The 11,376-nt window shown below is 43.8% G+C and overlaps 1 protein-coding gene across 1 annotated transcript; it reads left to right on the top strand.

The window, feature by feature from the left end:
• The first annotated feature begins 3,542 nt into the window (after window positions 1-3,542).
• On the top strand, window positions 3,543-5,340 carry PRSS23 (protease, serine, 23). Its single transcript, XM_008944771.1, has one exon. The coding sequence runs from the start codon at window positions 3,550-3,552 to the stop codon at window positions 4,666-4,668; it is 1,119 nt and encodes a 372-aa protein (XP_008943019.1). The 5' UTR covers window positions 3,543-3,549; the 3' UTR covers window positions 4,669-5,340.
• The last annotated feature ends 6,036 nt before the right edge of the window (window positions 5,341-11,376 follow it).

Here is an 11,376-nt window from a genome sequence, read left to right as displayed (position 1 = left end):
TCCTTCTCCCAAGCCTCCGGCGGGCGGGCGAGGCGCTGGAACTCGCGCCCACCCTCGGCATCGCGGCCGGGCTGGTCGAGAGGTTAGGTTTTAGAGGCAATAAGGCTTCTGTAATTCCTAAAGTGCGACTGAATTATGTTTGCTGTGTTTTAACAAGTTCTGTGACTGAGAACAGCAGCAGAGGCATTTTGGCAGGGCAGTGACAATGATTTAGTCCACTTCTATAATTCGGTTTAAGGCAGGTTTTTCTCTGTTACTGTTATGGTTGTCTTTCTTTCTTTATTTTTTTTTTTTTTCTCCCCCTCATGTTAATCATTCTGTCTTCCAGCACTGTGGAAAAACTTTCTTCATTTCAAAATGTAATGGAGACTGTCCGGTTCACAGACTTTCATACTGGATGTTCCAAGATTTATTGTTATTTAGCCATCTATTACAGGAACCACCCCTGAAGTAGTGAACTCTCCCAGAAAAACTACTTGCTTCTTAGAAAGTGATTCATGTATGATCTGAACAAGGCAGTTCTCTTTCACCACCAGCTATCTCGAGGCATGAATGCCCATAGCAGGCAGGAAAATGTCTGTAAAGTGTTTTAGTGGCGTGGGGAGCCTTGGGGTAGCTGTCACTGTTTCCACTCTCTAAACAATTTTAATGTCATTAGCAAGTGTGGTTATGTACAAACTGCTTTCTAGGGGGTTCCTAGGCTGGATATCAGAGCAGGGCTTTGTACTGAGTCAAAGGGTGGGTTGAGTTTATGACACAGTTTAAGCAGAAACAGAAGAGCAGCCCTACAGTAGAGCAGCACGTCGTAATTCATTCAGCGTCGTTCTGCGATAGCTGCGCAGGGAAGTACTCGCTCCTTACCACTTTGATTTGAGAACATCTTTCAGGGTCACCCACGAGTAAGTAGCTGAACGTAGAGAGCATTAACCCTGTTTTCTTTGCAGCTTTTTGGTGTTGTTTTAAACAAAAAGGAAAAGAGAATGGAAAAGGAAAAGAGAGGCTAACTGGTGGGTTTCGCTTTAAGTGTAGGCTACTTTTTAAAAGCCTTCATTTTTTTACTTAACCGTTTTAGTTTTTAAAGAGGAAGGATCTACGCAGAAAAGATAACTATGCACTAATTTGGTACCTTGTTAAAAATAAGATGTATTTACTCTTTTTCAACCCGGAGCTGATTTAGTACCAGTTATGTCTCCAGATAGATGTAATTACAAAGACTTCAGTAAATATCTTGGTTTGTGAGCACTGTTTAGTTTCTGTGATCAGGTATAAACTCACAACTGTATTTTATTGTTAGGTTTTAATAACATTTTAAATAATAGAAAAGTTCTGTGACTGATGAAAAGGCTTTTTTCTATCCCATAAATCTGCAACGTGATCGTAGCACAGAGGCAGGAGGGGAGGGGTGTGGGAAGGCTTGCCCAGAGACATAAAGCGAAGTAAGTACCACTTTACAGAGCACAGCACAGAGACAGAGACCATCTTTGGAAGCCTTTTTTGGGGACCAGGTTGAGTCCCAGCTCCTGTCTTGTTCTCTTCATAGGGCGGCTGCCCTCTGCTGTCTAAAAACGCCTTTCCAGTGTTGGAGTTGCTGTAGTGGTGATGGGGAGATAGGGGAGGGAGGATTGCAGGGAGAAATCGTTTCTCTTCTCAGCCCTGATGATGCTTTCAGAGGAAGCAGAAAAGCTGTTGGGCGCACAGGCCCTTCATGAGGTCGCTGTGCTGACAGGCACAAGGGAATCTTCCTGCTTCTGTAAATAACAACTGACAAGACACTTCTAATTTTCCACTGACAGCTAAATAAACCAGCCAAAGGCCAGAACTGGCTCAGTTAGCGTGAATGGTTTTTAGATCAAAGAAGTGGCATGAGTGGTGTAATTTGGACAGAGATTTCATCTATCAGGAAAGCTTCAGATGTCATTTGTGGGAATAACTTTCAAGTGTTTTCCAGTTTTGGGCCATCAAAAATTATGCAATTCTGATTAATTTTTAAAATGGCTTGTATTTTCCAGCATGAATTGTCCATTAGGTGTAAAGCAACACATTCTATAGAGCTGAATTTAAACATGTCCTGCTTGTTAATGGAAAAATTGCCAAGGGAATGTCTGGTCACTTCTGGAAGAGTACCTGCCTCTGTGGGCATCAGTAACAGCAGCTCTGTTCATCTACATCTGTTTTTTGGAATGGAAATGTTTTTATATCCTTGCATGAGTTGATACTTTGAACATTTTGTGCTTTAATTATAGCCTCCATTCCCAAAGAGGATGCTACCAATGATGGAAGAATCCAGGCCCAATATTTGAGTTGGACACCTTTGGGTTTAGCAGTGTGTAGCTTCTGAAGTCTTTTTTGGTGCAGCTTAGGGTTGTATTATGCCTACAAAAGCTGCTGGAGAATTCCTACAAAAAGCATTGGAGAGAATGATTTTTCTTTTTTATTCTTAGATAGCTGTGGTCATCTCCTGTGTGATTTGCTTTGGTTTACTCATCTGAGGTATTTCAGGAATGATCCTGCGGTTGTGATCAGTGTAACCTCAGCAGGGTTTTAAATATGTGTAAGCTCAACATAATCGTGAAGTTTTGTTTGAATAATCTTTGTATGAGGGAGATCCTGCCTGCCTCCGTGCCCAGGGTGCAATGCCTCCTGTGGTGATTCAGCTGTATGGCTAATATTCAAATAAACCAAAGTCACACATTGTCTTGACACAGTACGAGTGCACGCTGTTCTCTGCAGTCTGAGGCACTCTGCCTGTGGTTCATAAACACATTTACAGTCCCGTTTGCCTCCCTGTGCTCAGAGGGGGGTGGTTTGCATCTCTAATTAATTGAGTTTATAAAGGAATAAGCCAGTGTGTTAACTGAAAAATCCCTCAGGAATTGTAAACTTGCTCATTAGCTGCCCTCGTGTAATCGTATCACCCTTTCTCGTGTAAGCCAAGGGGAGAGCACATGCTACCTGGAGCAGAAACCTTCCTCTGGTATGAGTTGCAAGGGGGAGTGAGTCTTCCCTGTGGTCGTGTTCTGGAACTCAGCTCCTGGTCAGGTCATCTTCTGTGTCTGCTTGCCTGTTCCCACCAGCAGCTTCGTGTCTCTGGCTATTCATGCCAATACAAAAGCCAAAACTTCCCACTTGATGTCAAGTGGGAATTGATGGCTCAGCACATCTAAGGGTTAAACGCCCCTTAAGGACATTTTAAAAAAAACCCCGAAAGCGTAAAGGGTTGTCAGTGTTAACCTGGGAGACTTGTTTGAAGAGACAGATTAAGGCATCCCTGGGCGACTTGACCTAGGTGAAGATGTCCCTGCTTGTGTAGGGAGGTTGGACCAGATGACCTCTAGAGGTCCCTTCCAGCCTAAACCATTCTACATATCTCTGATCAGTTTAACACTGGGAAACGTGAAGCACTTAATGATAGCTGGCTCCATTCAAATGGCTTGACCCTTACTATATTACAGTTGCTTAGGAAGCTGTTACTTGGCAAGGTAGACTAATCATGCAATGTTTGGGTGAGTAACTGGGCTTCCTTTTGCTCTCCACAGAGCGGCGTTCAGAATGGCGGGCTTGCCCACTCTCATCCTCCTTTTGTGTGCTGCTAAAGACGTGACGACCTCCAGTTCTCACTGGAAGCCAACGTGGCCATCTTACAGAGTTCCAGTTATCCTGCCGCAGTCTACCCTTAACTTGGACAAGCCACAGTTTGATGCTGAAGCCCGGCTGGAAGTGGTATCTCCCTGTGGCCCCGCATGCCACAAAAGTTCTCCGCTGCCAACTTACGAAGAAGTGAAGAACTACCTGTCCTATGAAACCTTGTATGCTAATGGTAGCCTCACTGAAACTGAGGTGGGCATATATATTCTGAGCAGCACTGGTGATGGGTCTCAAGGCAAATCTCGAACTAAGAGGCAGATCTATGGCTATGACAGCAGGTTTAGCATTTTTGGGAAAGACTTCTTATTGAATTACCCATTCTCAACATCAGTGAAGTTATCCACAGGTTGCACGGGGACGCTGGTGGCTGAAAAGCACGTTCTCACTGCCGCTCATTGCATCCACGATGGCAAGAGCTACGTCAAAGGAGCTCAGAAACTGCGTGTGGGGTTCTTGAAGCCCAAACTGAAAGATGGCAGCAAGGGGGCCAATATCACCAACTCGGCAATGCCTGAGAAAATGAAATTCCAGTGGATCCGGGTGAAACGGACACATGTCCCCAAAGGATGGATCAAAGGCAATGCCAATGACATTGGCATGGATTATGACTATGCCCTGCTGGAGCTGAAGAAGCCTCATAAAAGAAAGTTTATGAAGATAGGTGTGAGCCCACCAGCAAGACACTTGCCTGGAGGGAGGATTCACTTCTCTGGCTACGACAACGATCGTCCGGGAAACCTGGTTTACCGTTTCTGCGATGTCAAAGACGAAACGTACGACCTGTTGTACCAGCAGTGCGACGCTCAGCCTGGCGCGAGTGGATCTGGGGTGTACGTGAGGATGTGGAAGAGGCAGAATCACAAATGGGAGCGTAAAATTATTGGAATATTTTCAGGCCATCAGTGGGTGGACATGAATGGCACCCCGCAGGATTTCAATGTAGCTGTTCGCATCACACCCCTCAAATACGCACAGATCTGTTACTGGATCAAAGGCAACTACCTTGACTGTAGGGAAGGATAAAGACAATGAAAATCCTTGGAAGCACTTAATGACTGGTTTTAATTACTCATCTGAGGAAAGGCTAGACTTCTGCTGCAAATGTGTGCGATACGATCTTGTAACATTGGGCTGTGATCGGCAGCTTCTCGAGCAAACCACCTTGTTCTTAGGGCAGGGGCTGTGCGGTGCTGTCGTTACAGCTCAAAACTGGGGAGAAAGGAACATCTGCTGGGTGGGAAAGGGGCAGGTGGACTTGCTGAATTTGCAGCTGAGCAACTGAAGATTAATTAGGGGCGGATCAGTAAACAGTACGAAATCAGAACCGTCTCCAAAGAGTCTTATAAAAGGGACGCTGTTGACTGTCTCATGCCTATGATGTTTGTTTTAATAAATCCTAGGATTAGTAGAAATGCTTTGATCTGAACTTTTAAAAGAAAATATTTCTGTGCTGTTGGGGGCTGAAGAGGGACATTTAATGGTGTTTGCAACCCAAACATTACAGCTTTGTGTTCCTGCATGAGAAAGGGAGTGTGAAAAGGGCAAGGCATGCGCTGTGGGAGATGAATGCCACACAAATAGTGTGAAGGGTAAATAGCTGCATAACACTTCTTCTTTCAACCTGAATGATTTGAGGCTCTGTTAGTAACATAGTTAAGAAAAACGGTTTTTGAGCAAACAGACCTTGACGTTGCAAGGACTTGACCGTGAAGACGGTCTTGGTCGTATGAGCAGTGCCACTGGCATCCTGCTTTGGAAACACAAACCATACGGGGGCTCAAATCTTTACAGCAGCTGAGGCACAGTGTTACGCCTCGCAGGATCCTGATCAGTATACTGTTATAGAAAGCATATGGGGACAGAGGCTTGTTTTCTTTTATGACCTTAGGTCTTTTAAGGAAAATCTTGTGTCAGCAGCTCAGATTTTCAGAGGGGAAGCCTGTCTTTGGTCTTGCTGGTCATCTGAATTGCTGCCTGCAAAGCTGGTAAAGAGAGAAGCAGGAGAAGGTTTCTACTGAGTTTTCCCCCTTGTTGAAGATCCATGCTGTTCTATCTGAAAATACACCAGGTGGAGGGACCCCACATTTATAAGTGTCTCTTTGTTGTATCCCTTTGGCAATGTAATTTGTACAGCATCTTCACTTCTGTTTCTTGTGTTGTTTGGAAGGGGAATCTTCCTCCCCATCAAGTTGTTGAGTTACAAATAATTCTTGGCAAATGCACACTTCAGCAATTCTGCAGCTGGAATGGAGCCCCGTGATAGCACTGTAATTTGAGTTTGCTATGACATGATGCTCTGCTGTCTCTTACAGATAACAGTGAGTTACATTTTTCCCATAACAGGGTTGGAATTTAAAACAAAACCTGTCTTCTGTATCTAAAATCAGTTCAGCCAGATACTTGCAGCTCAGCGAACAGTGTTGGGAAGTCAGTGTGGTGTGTAGAGTGTTCCTCAGGTGGATTGTACCACTCTGTTCCAGTAATGTGGTTAACTCCATGCCGCCGTGCCAATGTAATTTTTTTTTTTGACAGGAGGGTAGACACTGTCACTGGTTCCATTTTCTCTTCCATCCATCTCTCACTGTCTCCTGAAGCTTACCAAGTTGCCTGTGACACTCGGTGCTGTGGGGCAAATGGGTGTCTCTGGTGTGAAATGGCAGAGCTGGGAAGGAATGACTCTAAGCAGAGCTGCCCTGTGCTATACAAGGAAAATGTTAATTCAACTAAGCCTTTCTTACACTCTACTAATTACTATGGCATTTGTAAACATATGCCTGATGGTGCTTTATCTTTGTCGTGGCTTTGGCTCTAGTTCTGAAAAACACTTCTTGCTAGAGCTGCCTATGATTATTATTTTTATAGGTGCAGCATACAGAAACATGGACCCTCATGTGGGCTTTTGGTGCACTCAGATAACGAGCAGTTACTAATGCTTTGAAATATGAATAATCACCATATGTATTGACGGACTATTTCTGCCTTTTTATTTTAATTTCCTTTACTTTATGGCTGTTATCTGGAGCACTTTTGTTTGAATGTATCACAGTGAATAAAGAAAAGTTACGGAATTTCAATGCAGACATTCTTGTATTTGTACTGTACTTGGGTTGCACTTTCAGTCTCCTTTCAGTTATTTATTTGGAAGGATGGTCAGATACAGAACAGATGTACTTATCTTATATCCTCAATGCTGTTTATTTTCCTTCAGTCTTCTTCTATCCCCACCTCTTATAGAATAATTTTTTTTTTTTTTTTAGTAGACTTAATTACTTTGTCTTTGGACAGTAATAATCAGTCTGAGCTTTCATATAATTGTTGCAGTTCCAAAGCCAGTCATAAGCTCAGATTAGTTAAAGCTGAAAATGACCTATTAGACTAAAGAGTCACATTTCTATTATTAACTTTAGGGTTGATAAACTATGGAGGAAGTTGAACCAGTCAGTATAAGGTCATAAATAGATCCATCTTCTTTTTCTTTTAGTTGATGAAGTAAGAAGAAAGCTCCTCTGAAGCCAACAGTGAGACCCACAGTTTCTTTGAGGAACACTGGAGTGTAGGAATGTGCTACTTTGTGATTTGAGAATTGCTGTCCATACACCTTTCCTGATTTCTGGGTGTGTGTGCTATGGCATGGAGGCTTGAGAACATCAGGCGTGGCTTATGGGACGTTTCCCATCCACTGGTCCTCTGTTCTCAACTGCTTTGTTGAGCTGTAGGCTGAGATCTTTTGTGCAGAAAGCAAATGAGCTTGAGTAATGTGAGCAAGACTGAGAAAAAAACAAGTGTGCAGCAATTTAGTGTAATCAGGGGTGGGAGAGTCTCTTTCTACTGTACACCCTATGTAAACATTGCAGATTGTTTTTGGAAAGAAAAGGGAATCTCAGATAACACGGGCAGAATTGTGCTAAAGCTCAGCATTGTTTCACCTGGGCCCACCTGAGCTGATGGTAACTTTGCCAGTGTATTCACTCAGAGAGGGGTTGGGCCACTGCTGAGCAGGTTTGGAAGTTGCATTCTGAGTATATTTGCTTTGATGCTGTAAACTGGGCACTTTTAAAACCAGACCTTTAAACCAGGAGCAGGATAGCCAGGCAGCCAACACAGTGCCTCGAGGAAACACAAGTAACTGAACTGTATAGATGCTAGAAATGTCATTGTCCAGCTGATGATGACTGCTGACAATCTGCAGAACCGAGTCAAGTGCCTCATTATTCTTGTGTCTTAAGGCAGGCCAGCAGATGGGTATGGAGGGGCTGTTTTGGCTGTGAATGGAAAGGATTACAATCTTTTGCATCTTTAAGCATCTGACATATGAAAACTTCTGTAGAATGTGATATAACTCCTGTGGAGAACAGTGCTGGAGGTGGAAACGGAGGTCTCGAGGAAGCACGGACCGTGCTGAGCCCTTCCAGGGCAGCCAGTGAGCTTAGCCTGCCCAAGACTGCGGAGTATCACCAAGTTTCTTTCTCAGAGGAAAGGTATTTTCCTTGCATCTGCAATTGTTTTGGAACTGAATTCCCAGGCTTGCCTGTTTAGTGGGCAGCCCTTGCCTTAAAAGTTGCATTCTGAACTCCAAGCAAGTATAATACATGCTTGAAATTCTTCTCCGTGTTTCCACTTAATCTGCCATTTGTTAGTGGGTTTTGGGAGCTTGCCAACGCAATATGCACGGGCCTTGAGAAGAGAGGCTTTCAAAGAGTGGGTAAAGTACGATGGGAGGGTAACGACTGCTTTGCTCTCCTGGAGTGAAAAGGAAGTGTTGGACGGAGAAGAGTGAAAGGGCAAAACGGCACATATCACACGGGCAGGATTCCGAGGGAGTCGGGAGGATAATGCTGGTCATTCCCACTCCCTCTTCCACTAGGGAGAGAATAAGGACTTTGGAGCTGAAGTACATCAAGCCTCTTAAAATCAGGGTGCAAATGCCAAATCTGAGGCAAACGCGGAGCACCCCAATATGACAAGTTTAGACTGTGACTTAAAGGTATGCAAGAAAAGTGTAAGCGTCAGTGACATGAGAATTAAGAAGCTGATCTTTTCTTCCCAGAAGATGTTTTTTCCCGTCTCACATGACAACTGTTAGGCTGCATGTAGTTTGTGCCTGCTGTTAAAGGGTGTGTGGGCTTTGGTAGGTAAATGATTAAACAAGACAAGAAGAGAATCCTCACAGCATGCCCCAAACACTGTTATCAACACCGATTATTCCCAGGATAAAATCATCAGTGATGCTTTGGGTGTGGACTGATTTTGAACTAAATGGGAATAGGTTGAGTCACAAAGCAAGCCCATACTGCTTTTTATCTAAAGATCTCTAACAGTAATTTTGCAATTGCGGCTCAAGGGGAGACAATGGATTTTCAACTGCAAATGTTTTATGGACCATATTTGGTTTTTCTTAACAAGAAAAACTAAATAGAAGATAAGCATGCATCAGCAGAGATCTACAAGAAGCTAAGCACTTCTATTATTTCACTAAGCAAATGATCATGATATAAAATACTCCCATTTAGATAGCACATATAATGAAAATACCTGATACTTGTTAACTGACGTTTGCTCATTTGCACTTGTTTCAGTTTCAGAAATCAGTGTTTGTGGCAATTTGGTGCACAGAGTATTTTTCTGTCAAGCCTGGCCAACTCCGATACAAAGAGCATGTTCATGAAATACTGATGTGATGGGACTGTGAAGGTTGTTAGCTCTTATTGGAGTGACAGGAGCAATAAGGTATAATAATTTTTTCCAGCTTATCCTAAACAATTTCCTGTAACTTTCATGCCACATTATCGTAGATTTGGTAATTTTCCACAGGTTGCATACATTAAGAAGTTAATATAAAGCTGATTTAAATTATTTCTTGTGTATCCCCTTGCCTGTGAAGCCAGATGTATTTACTGCTATGGGCAGATCAGAAGAGGGCAAAAATGTCTCATTTGCAAAAGTTCATTAAGGCTTGTATAACATAAAGTTCAGATTCTGAGCTGAAGTTGAACTCTATTTGCCATCATATAGGAAGGGGTAGATGTAAATGGGGTAATTCAGATGAGTTTAAACCTAAGCTAGCTAGAAAACAGTTCCTTTTAGGTCTTTTCCCACTGTTTTCATCTTCCTTTTCCATTCCTGCCCATCCTTGGAAAAGAAGACTTCCTGTGTCAAAAAAGAATGGAGAGCCTTAAAAATGAGGGGATAAGGTGCACTTCAGGAAACCTATTCAAGTGGTATGTTTGTGCTTTCCTGCTGCAAAAAGGTTGCCTACACAATGGCTTGACTGTTCTGATGGTTCTAGGACAGGCAGGTAGCACTTGCTGTGGTTTTGACCAAAAATTTCCTCCTGCATCAAAGAAACCTTTCTGATAAAAACTTGTCAGAAATCAGGATGCTTCAACAAAGCTTCAGTTTTTGCAAAATGCTGTAAAAGACTATTTTTCTAATGAATTCCCAGTCAGACCTTGCTTTAATTAACTTTTCCTGTAGTGGTGTTCTTGTCCCCATGGGAAGGAGAACGGTGTCCCTGCTTGGAAGATGATACCATGGCTTATCAAGAGCATTCAACAAATCATCTTGTCCAAAAGTCATGTTTTACCTGAATTTGTTGCGATCTTTTCCACCCTAAGTGGAGCACAGAAGGGCTTCTTTCGTTGGTGATGGGGAGGGGAGCCCGTGGGGGGTGCACACCACTGCAGTGTAGGGTCAGCCGACCGTGGGACCGGAGGCTACAGAAACAGGTGGAACAACAGGGGTTTTCTGGCCTCCTCTGGCTCACAAAAGCTTCACTCAGCAAAGAAGCGTGGGGTGGAAGAAAATGTCACACTGGGCTTCATCCCGCACCCACCCCAGGCTGCTATTGTGCCGGGTGGGAGCGGGACCCGGGCGCAAAGGGATCTGCCACACGGCTTAAATGTCACCAGTCGTGTGGGAGCACTTCTCCCCAGCCAGCCCTTCTGAGGCATCATTGTGGGCAATGAAAGGGCGGGGAAGGCTTTTCCAGAGCGTGTGGGTGGGGGAAAAGCAACCCTTCGTGCTGGGGCCGTGTCAGATGTGCAGATCACTCCGAAACATCTTTTGCCTGAGGTAAAGGGTTAGGCTGAGTGAGCTCTGCAGGTGGAAGGAGACTAGCTTTGCTCAGCAGGACTCCTCCCCATGCTCAGAGGTGTCTAACCGAGCAGGAGGGGGGTTGCCACACTCTCACTGTTATGGGTGAACCACTCAATACCTGCTACCTGCATCCTGTGGGAAATGGTTATTTAACAGGAGGAATAATAAAAAAAATGGGAGAATAACCCAGAAGAAGATGTGAGATCTGTTCAGTTCACAGCACCAACTAAATAACTGTTTGTGACAGGGTACCCAGAAATACTCATATTTTTTTCTAAATACCTGTGGCCACTACTATTGTTGCCAGTGCTAAGAACCTTGACTGCCTGGGCTGGACTCGAGCTTGCAGGCACTGTGCAGACATCCACATTAGAAATCCAAGTTTTCCAGGCTTCTCCATAAAACCAGACTTTCTGTCTCCTTGTTTCCACCAGCCCTCATTCAGGAAACAATCCCCTTTTAAGTACGTGATCTTAAGCTTTGTATAATGAAATATCTTGAGGGTATTTCTCAGCAGTCGTCCTCCTGAGTTCTTCCTGTGAGATATTCTGCTACTCCTCTCAGCTTTATGTCATCAGCAAATTTCATTAATGTGCTCCTTCTTCTTGTGCAAATGTTGCTGCTGAGTGTATTTAG

This window comes from Merops nubicus, unplaced genomic scaffold (genome assembly GCF_000691845.1).
Source record: "Merops nubicus isolate BGI_N331 unplaced genomic scaffold, ASM69184v1 scaffold14817, whole genome shotgun sequence".
NCBI classification, from domain to species: domain Eukaryota; kingdom Metazoa; phylum Chordata; class Aves; order Coraciiformes; family Meropidae; genus Merops; species Merops nubicus.
This window is presented reverse-complemented; position numbering and strand designations above follow the sequence as displayed.